Source organism: Poromitra crassiceps (assembly GCF_964638095.1).
Source record: "Poromitra crassiceps genome assembly, chromosome: 1".
NCBI classification, from domain to species: Eukaryota; Metazoa; Chordata; class Actinopteri; order Beryciformes; family Melamphaidae; genus Poromitra; species Poromitra crassiceps.
The window spans coordinates 109,893,954-109,911,722 of NC_139623.1; the positions used below are offsets into that span (position 1 = coordinate 109,893,954).

The window sequence follows — 17,769 nt, forward strand, 5'->3', positions numbered from 1 at the left end:
ACTGAGGCAGCAGGGCACTATTTACAGCGACACACAGGGAGGAGGGAGCAGAAGCCGCTCTGTGGTATTTTTCATCTAATATCCCAGGCTGCCAGGGCTCCCTCGAAAAAGAGGTTTGGAGCTCAATGGGACCCACCTAATCAGGGGCGTCATGCAAGCCAAAAATCTGAGGGGGCGAACTCTGAACTATGAATTTTGTCCCCCAAAAAATTGGGGGGTTGGAAGCCGCCAGATTTAGAGGAATATCTCATTTTAAATTAACAGACTGAGCAGGTGTAAGCATAAGGCTATTTTCCAAACTGCTCTCAGCCTCCTGGAAAGATCCATAATCACCAGACTAAGTACATTGCCACTGCCCAGGCTCAATGGACTTGACAAAAAAGGGAGACCACACGTTTCAAAGCAATGTAACACAATGTTTATTTTGGCTGGTATTGCCTTTTCAGAAGGTAGACATCTTTTCTCTTCCATTAGTCTCATCTAGTGTCCTCTAGAGCAGGGCTTCCCAACCATTTTTGTGCCAAGGACCGGTAGATACATGGGGAAAAAAAGTTGTGGACCGGTTGTCAATTTTAATGGTTTTAGTTATATATATTTACTCACCAGGTGGCGACAAAGGGTAAATAACAGCCTTTTGTGTTGTACTGGATGTAGCCTATACAGTATTTATGTTTTTGTTTTAACTACAAACATAAATAAATGTTAACTTGAAACTATGTTTCAACTACCATACACAGCCTATAATATTATAGCCTGTTTATTTAAAAAAAGATTTTTTTTTTTTTTTTTTTTTACCTCTCAAAAATCTGAGGGGGCAATTTCCCCCTCAGTTACAATGGGCATGACGCTTCTGCACCTAAAGCATAAATAAAGAATACAAATAAATATGGTGTCACTAATGTTTTTTACAACATGGGACATCATAATAGTTTAGAGTTCTGCTCTGTTATTAGTATTATGCCACTAATATATATATATATATATATATATATATATATATATATATATATACACACACACACACACACACACATAAAACACACGTCTGTAGCAGCTGGGTGAAGTGTTGCTGTTATTTTTTTGTTGCTGAATGCTGTTCCTGTGATTCTTTTTCATAAGGGTGTGCTTTTATATAGCCTGTAAGTTGTACGTTTGACCAGAGTGCAAAGGAACTAACAAAAACTGGAACAACTATAACCGCAATTAGCCTATGCAGTAATTACACAGAAATCCTAACCAGATTTTTCACCATTTTGTATTAAGTGGTGGGTATTCCCCTTAAAGCAGACCTGGGCATTATGCAGCCCGGGGGCCAGAAACGGCCCTCATGATGGTTCTGCCTGGCCCGGGAGGTCTAAGACAAAACACTTGACTTATCTACATCCAATGAGATGACCTCATTTGGTTGTTTGGAGTGATTTTCAATATAATAAATGCTGAAAAATAAGTGTGCAGTATGTTTTCTATAATTTTATGTAGTGATGAAATTAGACCTTATGGCACGACACTATTTTTTCAGACCCACAACAATCTGGGTTTCTCATGTGGCCCCCCAGGAAAAATTGTTGCCCACCCCTGCCCTAAAGAGTCATTACTATAGTGAATAACTTGATATTCTGCATCACAAAATAGTATGGTAAGTAAGTCTATATCATACTTTAGTTTGTATTTCTTATTGTACACTAATTATATATTTATTTATTTATATATAAATATATAATATGGTATTTTGTAGTATTGTATAATAATTGTATAATATTCCAAGCAAGTTCGCTCCTAGTATAAACCTAAATCTATATTATAGCATATAGCCTGCTTATTACTTTGTTGTTGTGGAGGGTCTGGGGCGTGAATACCGGTTTGTCCAGTCTGAGCCAATGAGCAGAGGAGGGGGCGCTCTCATTACAGTAGTGTGACTGTGAAGCATAATAAACAACGTCGGCGTCGCTACCGGGGAACGGCACGCAAATCTGACTAAAAAGACCAAAGGTAAGACGTCAAATAGTTTCATACTGTACGGCTATACAGCAGGAAAGCTGCAGGTTATTGCACACACGGGAATAGAGGAGAAGCGCTTTGGCGATAGCGGCCCAGATGCGATGCAGACTGCACGATACAGACTGACGCTGTTTCCATTCCATATGTCATCCGTGCGCACAGTGCAAAGACAGAATGACAAGAGAACACGCAAACAACAGAGGACAGTTTCGCTCAGCATGTTACAACACCACAATGTCTCATTTAGCATTTGGTAGTCAGTTGGCAGGCAGTGAAACCATTTTGCTCCGGTTTGTACACGGTGTTCTGTTCCTGCTTGTCTGCAGTATGGCGGCCCATCAAATAGCCTACGCTGTTGTTGGGACATGCTGAACGAGACCTCGGACATAAACAACAGCATGCGGACTGTGGCGTTTCTCTGACCCGCACCCTGTGCGTGTTGTGTAACGCTAACGTTTATTATAATGTAGGCATGGGCCTAAAGCTTCTAACATAGTTTATGTTCTTACAAATGGAGTGCATAGGCTATCTCTTTACAAAACACAACAAAACCAACAAACTAACTAACGGTCTCCTGAGAGATGAGTAATATAGGCCTACCATTAGGATAAGGTAAACACACACAAAACAGGCAATTATTTTGTATTTTGCCTTTATTTATACAATAACTCACAGACACAGATGTATACAGCAACAGACAGTTTACTGCTGGCTGCTTTTTCCCCTCCTTCTCAGAATGCTACATGTGTTTGTACTGTCTGTGGTAACACGAAAAGCACACCATTGTGTCAAAGAACTATAGCAAGCATTCAATAGATTACAGAAGGATAAAAATATGATGACGAAAGGTTAAAATATCACACAAGTTGCTACAGGTTTAAAAAAGGTGTACCACAGAATATCCTGTAGTGAAGGAAGACTGAAAGTGCTACACTAATCTCAAAACAACCATAGTAATTCAATGATCATTTTAACTAAGGATACTAATATCAGGAGCAAACTATAAGCTATACATCCTATACTCCTAGTGATACCTAGGGGATGAAAAATACCATAAAGGTGGCTATATACTCTTTACCACCCCTAAACACACTACAAGTCCCTACTCCCTATAGGAGTAGGGACAGCAATATTACAGTGATGTTTCAACAGGGTTAGAACAGCAGCAGAAGCTTGGTCTCCTGGGAGAAGTTTTCTGGAATGTGTCCAGGGCCAATTTCACATTCAAATGGCCATGTGGCATGTGGTGGTTAGTCAGCACGTCCGGCTGCACCTATTTATTGGCACCTCCTCTTCATGCTCTTTTCTGTTGTGTACAGACAGCTGCAGCAATGGGCAGGTCCCACTCACACTTGGCCAAGCAGAAAGACGAGAGCCAAGATGCACTGACGACCGACCCGGAGCATAACGAGAGCGAGGAGGATGGAAAGAATGGAGATGTATCCCAGTTTCCCTATGTGGAGTTCACTGGCCGGGACAGTGTCACATGCCCCACATGTCAAGGCACCGGCCGAATCCCACGTGGTACATTTCTAAACATAATAATGATTGCAGTACTACTACCAATAATCACCATGATCATGATGTTAAGTAGTTGTATTGCACGTTTAAAGAATTATGTTTTGAAAGCAGGGTATTGGGCAAGACCACCCTAGTCCAGGTCAATTCCAAGACCAGGTTCAGTCAAGTTTGAATCAAGAATCCCTTAAATTGTTTGCATTACTGGAGTATAAATGTACCATCAACATAATTACATTTTTTCACAACACTAAGGCAACAATCAAAAAGCTTGTATTGCTCGGCTAGTTCATTTGCAGAACATTAACCTTGTTAGCAGAGATTTAAAAAAAAAATCCGCCAACACAGGCCTTCATCAGGGCAACCCAAAATACATTTACCAGCATTTAGAGTTTTTCCTTTTGATATCTGCAACTCCCTACTAAAGAGCACTTACTACTTACCTGCTTGAGTGCTCTGTTTGCTGTTTTTCTAGTCAAGTAGTCAAGTTAAGGCCAGTAATAGCTGAGACCAAGATAAGTCTGAGCCAGAAAAGTGCTCTTAAGACCTGGACTGGGATCAAGTGCTACAGCTCTGTTTAGTGTACCACTTTAAAAACACTTCTTACAAAATCCCAGACACATGGAATGCTCATGATTCATCACCATATTGATTCTGCCCCCCCCCCCCAACAGGTCAAGAAAATCAGCTTGTGGCTCTGATTCCATACAGTGACCAGAGGCTCAGGCCAAGCAGGACGTAAGTCTCTCGAGTTTGGACTCAAAAGTCCTGGGTTTGAATCCACCCAGGACCCTTGCTGCATGTCATGTAGGGATGGGTATCGTTTTGTATTTTTCTGATGCAGGTGCTAAAACGAAACTTAACATTTTTTACTTTTTAAGGCAGATTCCACGCCCCCCCCCCCCCCCCCCCCCCCTAAGTACGGCGCTATCGTTTGCGCTGCCATTTGCGTGCCTCTTATTGCTATCTATCTTCCCTGCGTCTTAAGCTATCGTCTGCCTCCACCATCCAGTTTTGCGCTGGGATCTAAGTGCAGCAGAGACAGGTGTAAGCGTGGCCCAGGCGTGTCCGTGGGCCTCTAGCCTATCATCTCCCTCCTGCAAGTGTCATTTTGCGCTCTGGCGAAGATACCGTCGCTATGTTCCGAGCGTAAACAGAGGTTTGGGCGTTGACCGTGCCAAAATAGGCATTCCAGCGCAATGTGTTCGAAAAAAAGGCCTTGGGTGCAAAAGGCCTTGGGTGCTCTCAATTTTAACACCACCAAATAGCTGGTCTTAGCGCAAAAAATCCCTCTACGCCAGGCGTACGCCTGAGCGCAGACAGTATTCTCCGCGCAGTGCAGGAAATCCTCGCTTGGATCCTCCTCAGAATGCCACGTTGATTTTCAACTAACCTACGCTGCAGAAAAAACACACCTTGATTTAAAAATGAGAATTCGTTTGTCATGGTTTTGTGCAAAAAAGCAGGAGTCTGTGTGTAGCACGGGGAGGGGTGCTTTTAAGTGTTCGGCTAGTGTGCCGGGTCCTGGAGGGGGGTCTCCCCGGAGAAGGTGTGAGCTTGGCCGGGTAGGCAGGCCGGGTGGGTCGGTGCACAGGGTGGGTAGAGGCACTGAAGCAGCGCTGTGCGCGGTCCCGCGGATCTAAGTCTGTTTCTGGCAGCAAATCACTTTTTGACACAACACTGGCCAGTAGGCTATATAGTACCTCTCTCCCTGCAATTGCAGCGGGCCGACACGCCCACAATTAGGGCTTTGCGCGGCGCTATTCCAGCGCAAAACGGGCGTTAACGCAAAATTACTGCCGTTGCGAAGATAGGGCCCAATATGTGTTAGTGAAGGTGCGTGCAGCGCCGGTTTTGGAGCACCGGGGGGCAGATATTTCACTCAACAGCACCTAAATCTGCGTTACAATTCGGTACCGGTAGTAAGAGTACTGGTACCAAAGTGGTACCAGGTTTCAGTACCCAACCCTAATGTTATGCCCCTCTCTCTCAGTCCTTGATGTGCCAATTTTGATGTGCCAATCAGTTATCTAATATAGGCAACAACAAAAACCAACAACAACAACACTTTTTACTAGAGACTTTATAGGAGTAGTTAGTTGTCCATCAAATGAGTTTTACAGTGTGGCATCAGTGTCTCACTTCTCTTTTTCTCATCCTTGCAGAAAGCTCTATGTCACAATATCAGTAGCCCTTTGCCTCCTGCTGTCTGGCCTGGCTGTGTTCTTCCTATTTCCCCGTTCTATTGATGTCTCCTACGTGGGAGTGAAGTCTGCCTTCGTCTCCTACGACCAGGACAGACGGATTGTGTATCTCAACATTACAGTAAGATTGTGTAGCCATCCTCCCCCATCTGTAGATACTTGAACTTGAAAAAAAAAAAAAGATACGATAAAATGTAATGATCTCTCTGGGGAAATTGGCTTCTGTATGGTTTTAACTTTCTGACCAAGTTGTAAAGCACAAAGAATGGCTATACCATTAAAAAAGCAACAATTACAAAGATTGGTTTGTTTCTTGCAAGTTACCGTTGGGGCTAAACAAGAGTTCTCAAGTGAAGCTAAGGAAATCACTTCAGGCTTTGTAGTTTGGCCAGAAAGTAACAAGCAATCTCTAATCATGGGTCAATATTTATTTCTCCATCAAGCACTCCTTCAAGATGCAGAATGTTACACCCTTTTTTCCCTTCCCTCTAGAACACTCTGAACATCACCAATAACAACTACTACGCCATATCAGTGACCAACATCACAGCCCAAGTGCAGTTCTCCAAGACGGTGATCGGCAAGGCCAAGAATAACAATGTCACAGTGATCATACCACTGGATAAGCGGCAGGTGGGTCCTAACACATAGACACTCCTCACTGAACTTTTTTTTTTCCAATATTTTATATTTCAATTTTCAGAACAAACAAGAACAACAAATAAACTCCGACACGGAAAAAGAAAATACACATCATCAACATTACAACATTACAACTTGGTGCTACCAGCCGTATAGGGTGTCTATAGGTTGAGGCGATGTCTCGTCATAGACGCAGTTTTAGCTGGCTCAGCCTGGCTGGGGGCGTGGTCAGGGTTGGGTAAATCTCCAGTTCTATCCATTCAGCAAAGTTAGAATTTAGCTGCTAGCCCAGCCCAGGCAGACACGATCGGGGATTCAACCACCGCAGTAAACGCACATCTGAATAGACGTCTTGTGTTCTGCTCTAGAATCCCCAAAACTGTAGTTAGAGCCGCAGCACCTTCCTTTGGTGAGTCAGCCCATTGAGATATATGGGCGGTTTTACCCCACTCGCGCGCCAGCAGTATAACATTTTGTGGGCGTTCCCACACATGCCGACTGTCTCTATGTGCTGTAAAAGATGTTGTGCATAAAATCCCACGCGAGGAGTCCATGAGAAATCAGTTGGGCGAGTTACTCGCCGTCTCTAACCTCGTCCAAGTAGGCCAGAAATGGGGCCCAAATAGTTTCAAACTTCCTAAGTGAGTTGGTCCTCAGGAACCTAAGTCTTTCCATACGCACAACCGAAACCATCTCCATCAGCCACAGCTGAAAGGAAGGTGGAGAGTGGGACTTTCTACTTCAGAATGAGTCTCTTGGCAACAGTCATCCCCTGCGTCAAAGACTCCGAGCAGCCGAAGATGGCGAGCTCCGCCTCCGGCTGAAGGGTTATTTTACAGGCCTTAGAATACCAATCAAATATTTTGGCCCAAAATCCAGATAGTGAAGGGCAAAACCAAAAAGCATGGGGCAGTGTACCCTCTAACACCTCTGACACCTATCACATAGTGGTGAGACAGAAAGGTAGATCTTGTGCAACCTAGACTTGGAATAATGAAGACGGTGAGTGACTTTAAATTGGATCAGCTGGTGTCTGCTGTTAATTGAGCAGAGTTGGACCACAGACACACTTCTGTCCCATATAAACTCCTCACTGAACTTAACAGTTAAATGCAAATATAATAATTTATACAGCTTATTCCGCTCCATAGTGCTGAAATATGTGCCAAAATAAGATGATACGATGAAAGGCGTTTAAACTGCTCTCCAGGGTTTCCGTTATCCGGTAATTGCTGGACTTACGTTATAATTGATCAAAGTCTGACAAATTAAAATCTGCCGGTCACCAAGTCTGGTGAAGATAATCCCCTCTCAGCACAATTTGAGTTCTATTCAAATAGGCTCAAATGACATTTCTACACAGCTCCTTCTATTAAATAGCCGAAATGAATTTGTATAATGTGTAGGTTATAGTGTAGGCTACTGTATGTTATTCACAATTAGGATGCACGTGCTCTGATTGAATGCGTGTGCCTGGGTCAGTCAGTCAGCTCTCAACAGGTGGAGACTACCTGCAGAGAGAGATGAGACATGATAATGGACCAAACCTTAAGTATTTTCTGAAACCAAGCGGCTCTAATGTTATTGTCAATGATGATGGCATTAATTAAAAGCAGACTACAGCTGATTGAGGGCGTCCAACTCGCTTTCAGAACGGACAATAGGCTAATTAAAGTTCACAAGTGCAGCTGGGAATATTTGCTTAACTTTAATAAACTGGAGGAAAAGGTAAGAATACATTATTGTTAGTTACAGTACCTGTAGCCTTCATCTGAGAACTGAAAGCCCTTGCCAGTGTTCTTTTAATAGGCTACATCCATGGTGTTGAGCACTAGCCACGATTATTTTCTTCGGGCGACTACTCTTTTGTGTTTTTCATTCATTGACATTTGCAAACATTAGGCATTGTGAATGTGAGAGAGAGCTATACAGTATGTCTGTTAAAACAGTTTTCAATAGCATAATATGTCTTTCTGGCTGGTCAAAGACTAGAAAGAATTGGCTTTTAAATGAAGTTTCACATACAGTAAGATAATATCTTTCAAATCCCATCATCACCATAGCCGCAAGAGCACGATTTCAGTTGGGGGTGCAGGCAGGAGTGCTGACTATAAAATAAAATAAAAATAAGTTTATTAAATACCTGCAGAATAAGTGCGTCTCCCCCATTGAGAGATGCTGTGCGCGCATTAACGCAAAAGTCACTGCAGCGTAACTTCATTGATTATTTAAATCTCCTGACACGCCAGGATCGGTCAGGAGGATCTAATGTTAATTAATGTTCCGTGTTATTCTACACAACACATCCAAAAGGTCACGCACACAGTCCACGTTCCAACAGTCAAATAGTTTGGAGTAAAGCTGCCATGCCGTCCTCCTGATAACCCACGGCTATGAAGAGTATTTCTGTGATGTCACATTGGGTTGTCAAAAGTATCGATAGTATCGAAAAGTATCAATACTGAAAATGTGAATCGGATACAATACTGATTTGCAACAGGTATCGATAGTATCGATAATTATCAATACAAAAAATTTCAAACGGATACAATACTCATTTGCAACAGTTTCGATACCATCAGTGCTTTCTTTTAATGAAAATTGGCGGGTATCTGTTGCTTCAACAAGCTAATCGTGTTCTGATGGCTAGAGCAGGGCTAATCTGCTGTCTAAAGGCTGTTACACATCAAGAGCGATGTGAATATACAGCACGAAATTGCGATGCGAATATTGACCCACCTGTCAATCACAGCAACAGATGTGTACACATCGGAAAGCGAATTTGTGAAAAATCGACCTTGGTCCGGAAAAATAAATGCCACAATAACGCTCAGCGAAACTTTGCTGTTGGTATGCACGGTTGCATTGACTGATATAGGTTCGGAAAATATTATTGACGTGCGAATTAATCGCACGAAAGAAACGCTTCCGATGTGTAAGGACCTTTAGTTCAAAGTTTTATCAGGCCTAGATTATGGAGAAGTGTGCGTCTGTCCATCCATGTGTATAACTTTATTTTTATGCCTCTCGATGTGTCGTCATCCCCCCTCCTTCCCGTGGTATTGAAAATGGTATCGAGTATCGATATTTTCCTAGGTATCGGTATCGAAGTAGAAATTATAGTATCGTGACATCCCTAGATGTCACATTGCCATACCGTGGCTTTTGCTGAAACAACGCCCTTGTTGAAGATATGACCATAGATGCCACAAAAATAAAATGTTTGTTTTTGTTGGAATTAGTACAAATATTTATGTGTAATATTGTTTTTTTCTTTATCAATTGTTCTTGTATGTATATTCTAGGTTGACTACACGGTTCCCACCACCATTGCTGATGAGATGAGTTATATGTTGTAAGTATCTCACTTGAAGTCATACAAATGTACCACTATGTGTACCCCATACTCATTTAAATCATAATCACCTCTTGTCTTACAGTGACTACTGCACCCTGCCATCCATTAAAGTGCACAACATAGTGGTCATGATGCAGTAAGTATTGCTTGATGTACTTTAAAATGTTTCTCAATTATAACTCAAAATCCAATCTCGAGAGTTTCTCCACCAAGATCTTCCCAGCCAGGTAAACCATCCTGATTGTGTGAACTCACATTCTGTTGGGTTCTGCGCATCCAAATGACCAAGTCCATGGGCCAATCAGGGCCTCAGTAATGGCGACTCTCGAGGCAAACCACAACGAGCAGTAACGTCAACGTTCGTAGAGTTTACACAGCCATGTAGACTCGATAACAACAATTAAAGAAGGCTGGATTTGGGGCGTCCGGGTAGTGTAGCAGTAGATTCCCTGCCTACCAACACGAGGGTCGCAGGTTCGTGCCCCGTGTTACCTCCAGCTTGGTCGGGCGTCCATACAGGCACAATTGGCTGTGTCTGCGGGTGGGAAGCCGGATTGAGGGTACGTGTCCTGAGCCCTGTACTACGAAACTAGTTTAACAGATCCGCGATAAGTCCCTTTGATCTGGTTTGACTGAACAGGATCAAAGCTATCTAGTTAACTGATACTACGAAGCTGGTTTTTTACTAGGTAAGTGGACCTGGGATCTGCCTGTGCACGCGCACGTTTTTCGCTCGTGCACAGGCGCGCGTCCACGCGAAAGAGGTGCGCTAGCCAATCACCTTATGAACAGCTGAGTTGATCCACGCCCACACCCATTTCCACACCCATTTCCTCGTTCCATGAAAGCGCAGTGCATGATCAGAGTTTTAGCGGATATTTAATGTATCCGCGATTTAATGTCAGAATGAAAATCCGCGTTGGATAGTCTGCTGAAGGGCTGTCTAAAGCAGCAGCTTGTATTCACATCAGTCATTTGATTTACTGTGATCAGCGATTTCTGTCTGATACAGCTGCATACATTGATACAGCAGCAACAAATGTAATGTGTAATCTCAGTCTATACATTTCCACAATCTGTAAGCCTATTTAGACCATAGATTTAGAAACGCATGCTCAATGAATAATGATCTCTATCACTTTCACAGTTCCAGCTGAAAGATGCAAGAATAGCCTGCATATTTAGTATTGGGGCTATCCATATTATCCCATATCTATATTATATGTAGGCCTATAGGCTTTTCTGGCATGTAGGAGAATATCACCCTCACTCCATTTGAGGGTCCATTCATGATATGCGCCGCGGTGATTAATAGGGATCATATTTCTCCACGCATCGTTGAGCTGTTAAGACATAAAGTGGTAAGTAGGCTTAATTTAATTATGTAGCCTACAGAGCCACAAATGTTTTTCTTGTTATATTCTCAGTTGACTGCAATCTATTTTTCATATGGCGATCTTATATGAACGGTGAGTGACTCCAGAGAGCCGATTATATGGGTCTGTCATGGATTTTGATCTTATCCTCTGAAGCTAACCTGGTCGCGACCAGGTTAGCTTTGCAGCATCAGTTGCCATGGTGATTGAAAGTTAACTTGCTTTGTAGTACGGCTAAACCAGGTTTAAACTCAAACTTACTCGGATAAGGCATTAAACTAGCTTCGTAGTACAGGCTACTGGTCGCTGCACTAGCGCCTCCTCTGTTCAGTTTTATTTATTTTATTTATTTATTTAACCTTTATTTATCCAGGTTAGCCTCATTGAGATTAAGAATCTCTTTTTCAAGAGGGACCTGGCCAAGAAAAGCAGCATACAATTACACAAGTTGCAGACGCCACAACAAACATCTCATAACATTACAACACTACATGGTACACACACACATTCAGTGATTCATAAAGCAAGTTAAACTATGAAAAAAAAAACAGTTGCAACTTTCACCGTCCTCCCTACCTTTAACCATCGTTTTAAAAACATTTAATGAGACCAGCTCCTGCAATTTCAGGTCGTTCTGGAGCACATTCCATGCCGTCGGTGCTGAGAACTGAAACGCCTTTTTACCATACTCTGTACGAGCCCTTTTTACATTCAATAAAAAAAGGTTTTGTGAGCGTAAAGAGTAATTGTTGTTGCTCTGCTGGACAATGTATGTACACAAATAATTAAACAGTTGGGGCGCCTATTCGGGGCGCAAAGGAACTGGTGGGAATAGCATGATCCTCTCATGTGCTACGTCCTACCGGTGAAGCTGCCCACTGTCAGGTCAAAAGAAGTGGCTGGCAACTGCGTATGTGTCGGAGGAAGCATGGTGCTAGTCTACGGCTCACCCCAGATCGGCAGAGGGGGTGCAGCGACCAGGGCAGCAGGGGGAAATTGGCAAGTACAATTGGGGAGAAAAATCTTAAATAATATTATTATTATAATGATAATAAAACAAGCCCGGATTTGGCGATGCTGATTGGCTGAAGGAGTTGTCTGTCAAGGCAAGTACTCCCACTGAAATCGCTGTGGACACCTTGGAGTCCAGACCATGGATGTATTATAAGAACTGGATAGGGAACGTGCCACGCCCACCCATGCATTCAGACGGAGGTTGCTCACTGGCGCATGAAGCCATCATGGGGGGTTTTTCTTCCTGGTTTTACTTCCTGACCATGCGGCCCAAGGCGAAGTGCGCATGTGTACCATGACGTGTTCCACCCCTCCCACCCATGGATTTTATTACAAGAAGAAGATACACCCGTATACGGCTCTTAGTGGCTTCTGAAGAAAAAATGCCCCATAAAAAATTTGTTGATAATTAAAAGAGTCGTTTTATACTTTGAGTGACACCCGGAAAAAATTCCCCTGGGTTTAACAGCTGCCGGGGTCCCCATGCAAGTGGATGGGAATTTTCCTTTCTGGGCTGCATGGCGTCACGTGACTTGCAATACAGTGCTTCGCCACCATGTTCAAATGGCTTCACAGTCCAACGCTATTCCTGGGGGCTTGGTCCAGACTGATACGTAGAGTGAAACAGAATGTGAGATCATGTTATCAGGATGGTTTTAACTGGGCTACTTCCTTGTCTCACAATCTAGGCTAACGCTGCCCATCCTTGTCTGGTGTAGTTGAATTGTACTTTGTTAATTGTTTTTCAGGGTGACAGTGACAACATCGTACTTCGGCCATGCAGAGCAGGTCTCCCAGGAGATGTACCAGTATGTGGACTGTGGAGGGAATACCACCTCCTTGCATGGGCACGTTCAGGTCTACCAGTAAAACAAACCACAGCCCGGGCATCAAATTATGTTTGTACCGAGGTTCTTCTTACAGATGTCCACTAAGCTCACTTACAGTGGAAAATGTAGGAAATCTTGACTCCGTCACAATGGAATAATGTTCTCCCATTTGCCACAGTGGCTGATGGACTGCAGAATTAACCAACCACTTTCACCATTTTATCAGTCAAATATGATGTTTATAATAGACGTCAACATTATGGATGGTTACCTGCCAAAGTGGCTGGCAGAGTAGAACAACTTGCCACAGCCAAGATTTAGCAGCATTTGGCTGGAGGCTTGTGGTCATTTCACACACACACACACACACACACACACACACACACACACACACACACACACACACACACAGATACATATATATATATATATATATATATATATATATACATACAGTGTTTCCCCTACCATTCTACAGGCCTGGCGGGCCCGCCAGGCCAGATTTATTTTTGCAAAAGAATATATATATATATAATGTCTATTATTATTATTATTATTATTTTTTCATGCTCTCCCCAACAATACTAGTGTTGACAGTAATAGAAGATGCCAGATCATTCAAAACAATAAGCATTTTGCTTTTAGGAGCATTGTGCCAGCGTGGGGCGCTGTTCCAGAACGTGTCAACGTGTCGTTGCCTGGGAAACGCATATCCCATAATACAACTGTTCGCATCGCATCCCATAATAGTATGATGATACTTGGGATGCCATTACGAACATAGATGCGAACAGGTTAGCTAAAAGTTTAGCGTCGCCAGCGAGGGCCCCCACCGTTGCGGTCAGGGTACATTTCAAAATCCCTCCAGGCCTGAGAATGGTTCTAGGGGAAACACTGATAGATATATACTGTATATACGATATATAGATACGATGCACTTTAGGTTGGCAAATGAAACCTCATAATCAGAAAGTAATAAGAATGTAAGTAAAGTGTAAATTACCTGGCCCCCAAACAATTTGAATGAGAACACGCAAACATTTTTGACCCAGTTATGGCAACCACTGACCTAACCACTTATTTTTGCCCTATTTTCATTCATTCCTACACAAGCCTTTCTATTTGTCATTTTGTTCCATAAAAAAATATTTCTTGATATTGTATAGTGAAATATAGATATTAGATTATGTGTTATATTATGGCATTTATTATTTGCTTGTACTTTTTATTTTTGCTCTGAGTTCTGTACTCTACACTCAGCTTCTGAGTAAAGGTAGTATCAAAGTTGTATCTTTTATTTTAGATTTGCCTATGATGCACCTGGGTGACGTAAAAGCAAATGTGACTACTGTGAATACTACCTGAGAACCGTTTTGATTAATAATAGATGTTTTGTCACTTAGAGGAAAACTAAATTTATAAAAAGGGAATATCTTTCATTTGACAGAGAAACTGGGAGGGTTACAGCATAGTATATTGATGATGATGTCTCCTTGCTCTTGCTTCAAGACAGGTTATACTAATAATATCTGGTGTTGAACAGACATTCTTCTCGTTAATAAGGTCCTCTATTTTATGGGCTGTACTGTTTGTGCTATTTTAGTCCACTCTGGATCCTTGACTTGTATCATGAATTGATTGCTATCCCTGACTCTTGAAACCATGTAATTTCTTGCTTTTGTCACTCTTGATTATCACGTTTTATGATTAATAGCAGGGAGTGTGTTCACAAGCTTTAATGTTTTATGTTTTGCAAATAGCGCTAAACATGCACATCCAGATGCCTCTAAATGCCCAACATTTTAATTATTTTATGTTAGTATAAAATGTATGAAGTAATGTACTGTTTGATCACAGAAGTAAGACACTGAAGACTCCAAAGTGCCATTTTGTCCGTTTTTCTAACGGTTAATACAATTTCCCCTTCCCGTTTGTGCACAGAATGTGTAGATATGGATACTTGTCTATCACTGCCAAGCATCTACTGTACGCCATGGTTTGTTTTTTTCATGCATGAAGCTGAAAATAAATTCATGGTTGGTTTAGAAGGTTTGGAAATGTCTTGTGTTTTGCTGCACTTTTGAAGTTTGTAATACTGTTTTCACACACTGGGTGGTGCTGACCATTCAGGAAGTATACAGTACTGTAGGATACTCCTTGTTTGAAGATCCCCAGAACATGTATGTGGAATTGGTAGAAGAAGAATGCTGTGATGAAGAAAAGTGATCTTTGGATATGTATTGTCTCCCCATGTAGCCAAAATGCATTCTTAATAATGATTGAATTATTGACTTCATGTTTGCATAATTCTGGTTAAGAATAGTTAATAGAGTGATTTATCAAAGAAGAAAAAAGTTGACCACCCCTAGGATTGGGCGTTTGTAGTTTCAAAGATAGTATAAAGTGTTAACCTTGAAAAGAAAAGAAAAAAATACTTGCTATATACAAACTTAAATGTACCTGTTGCCAAAAGAGGCATAAAAATATATTTGAGAAATGCCTTCCACATTTCTCTGACTGTTAAGTTGTTACAATGATGACATCAGTCTTCACTGAATTTAAGCCAGCTGTCTTAATTTTATGCAACTGACAGTCTTACAGCACAACATACTGGTCTAGCGCTGGCTTAAAGTGTCATCTTTGACAATCCAAACAGGTTCATTTCGTCTATCTATTATTAACTATTAAGTTTTCTTATGGAAAGACTGTGTTTGTTTGTTTTTTTGTCATACCTGACAGTTTCGACTGCTGCTTCCTGCAGTCTTCCTCAGAGACGTCACGTGATGTTGTGACGTGCTGTATGGCTGGTTTATGAAGGGTTGGCCCAGAGCCGTATAATAGAAGAGTTCCGACATCTCCATTCACTCCAATGGACCAGTTTTTTTCCAGGAAGTAGAAAGTGGAACTCTTCAGTAAAAAAAGCAGCACTGTCGAGTTGCATCAAAATAGACAGTGTTGTACTTTGAAAGGGTTTTTCATCCCTTGAAATGAATCAAATTGTACATTATCAGCTTTATTTTAACATGCAAAAGTAGTGCGAGACCCATTCCTGGCTGTTCATTGGCTAATGATTCTTGCATTTTGGTCCTCCGCTGACGCCACTCTCTCTCTAGAGGACACTAGGTTGGCCATCCCACCTGGATAGGTAGGATGACCATGCCCCCTGCTGGCCGGTAGTTTATGGAGGACTGCATGCCAGGTGTGGGATAGCATGTAGGCCCCCTCATCCTCTTCCCACTTGCAAAGGAGATAGAAAAGATAATGGATGAACATCTGAAACGTGTGCACGAAAAATAATTTGAAACAACAAAAAGACGCCATATCAGAAAACTGGAAATACTTACATCAAGAAAAAACACAGAACAAGAGAAGGACGAAACAACGCGGAAATGGGTATGTAACCTTTCACAACATAACCTAACAGAAACTGAACGTAGTGTGCTCACCCGCGGGCTAAATTATGCCATAACCCCAAGAAGAATACCGTATGAAGATTTCAGTTTAGCAATGGAAATAGCATGTCAAAAGATACAAGATCAGGGAAAGAAGGCAGAAGTACGAAATGAAATAGCGGGTGATAGAGAATGAAATTCCACAGTCAAAAGGTAAACAGTGAACCACTTGAAGGAAACCAGTTGAAATGAAATGATGGAGCCAGGAGTCAGAAGAAGTCGTCTGATATGATGTGAACACAGATCTTGGCCAAGAGATGCACTCTTGTATATTCACGGATGGATACACAGGCTTACATACATTGAACAGATACTCAAACTTTAGATACTTAGGACACACATCAGATTACGTGTCTTGACGCACATCAGATTACATGTCTTGACGCACACTGGAAGGCCATTCTGTAGACTCAACCTATCTGTTATTCTGGCCCTGCAAAGAGAGCACCGTGGCAAGGTGACAGGACACAGTACAGGGCACAGTGTGCGATCGAGAGGAGCTGCAAATGTATGGTACAAGTTATCTAAATACGTCTGTCTGTGTATGTACACAGGTTATCCAAATATGATGTCTATCTGTGTATGTACACAGGTCATCTAACTATATGTCTGTGTCATAACTATATGTAACTAAAAATGGAAATGTATATGAATATATTAATAACTAGTGATTGTCCAAATAAAGGCTAATGTGATGTAAATTTTCTCTATCAGCGGGCATCCTGAAATCATCAAAGCTACCACCCACCAACATGAATAAAGAAGAATGGGAGGCCATGCAGGAGATGGCGAAAGACACATCCATCACAACACCACCAGCAGATAAGGGCAGAACCACAGTAGTCATGAACACAGAACAATAAACAACAAATGGAGGCAATGCTAGGAGACAGGAGCACATATGAAGTACTCAAAAAGGACCCTACAGAGGAAAAGAAAAAGAAACTGAAGGCACTACTAAAACCATTAGTAGATGACAACAAGATAGACAAGGACATGTACAACCACCTGGTACCCACAGCCAACATCACGGCCCGTATATATGGCACACCCAAAATCCATAAAACTGGGACCCCGCTTCGCCCAGTCGTAGATAGCATAGGATCAGTCGCATACAACCTGTCAAAAGCCCCAGTCGAGCTAATAAAACCGCTCCTAGGCCTAACTAAACAACACTGCAAGAACTCCAAACAGCTGGCACAGGACTTGAGTAACATAAAAGTAGAAACAGACGAAATCCTCATATCACATGATGTAGTTTCACTATTCACAAAAACACCTATAGACATCACATTAAATATAGTACAGAACTGGCTCAGAGCAGACAGGACACTACGCAAATGCACAAATCTAACAGTGGAAGACATAGCCAACCTA

At 42.0% G+C, this 17,769-nt stretch overlaps 1 protein-coding gene across 1 annotated transcript; it reads left to right on the forward strand.

Annotated features, from left to right (window-relative positions):
• The first annotated feature begins 1,917 nt into the window (after positions 1-1,917).
• Positions 1,918-13,400, forward strand: tmem106ba (transmembrane protein 106Ba). Its single transcript, XM_083636023.1, has 8 exons — positions 1,918-1,989; positions 3,318-3,522; positions 4,191-4,254; positions 5,682-5,841; positions 6,213-6,353; positions 9,668-9,717; positions 9,803-9,856; positions 12,860-13,400. Exons 2-8 carry the CDS (start codon positions 3,330-3,332, stop codon positions 12,978-12,980), a joined length of 783 nt encoding a protein of 260 aa, XP_083492149.1. The 5' UTR covers positions 1,918-1,989; positions 3,318-3,329; the 3' UTR covers positions 12,981-13,400.
• The last annotated feature ends 4,369 nt before the right edge of the window (positions 13,401-17,769 follow it).

Coding starts and splice junctions, on each gene's coding strand:
- tmem106ba (XM_083636023.1), top strand. CDS start 3,330: ATGGGCAGGTCCCACTCACACTTGGCCAAGCAGAAAGACGAGAGCCAA. Junction 9,718..9,802: donor GATGAGATGAGTTATATGTT/GTAAGTATCTCA, acceptor CTTGTCTTACAG/TGACTACTGCACCCTGCCAT. Junction 9,857..12,859: donor AACATAGTGGTCATGATGCA/GTAAGTATTGCT, acceptor ATTGTTTTTCAG/GGTGACAGTGACAACATCGT.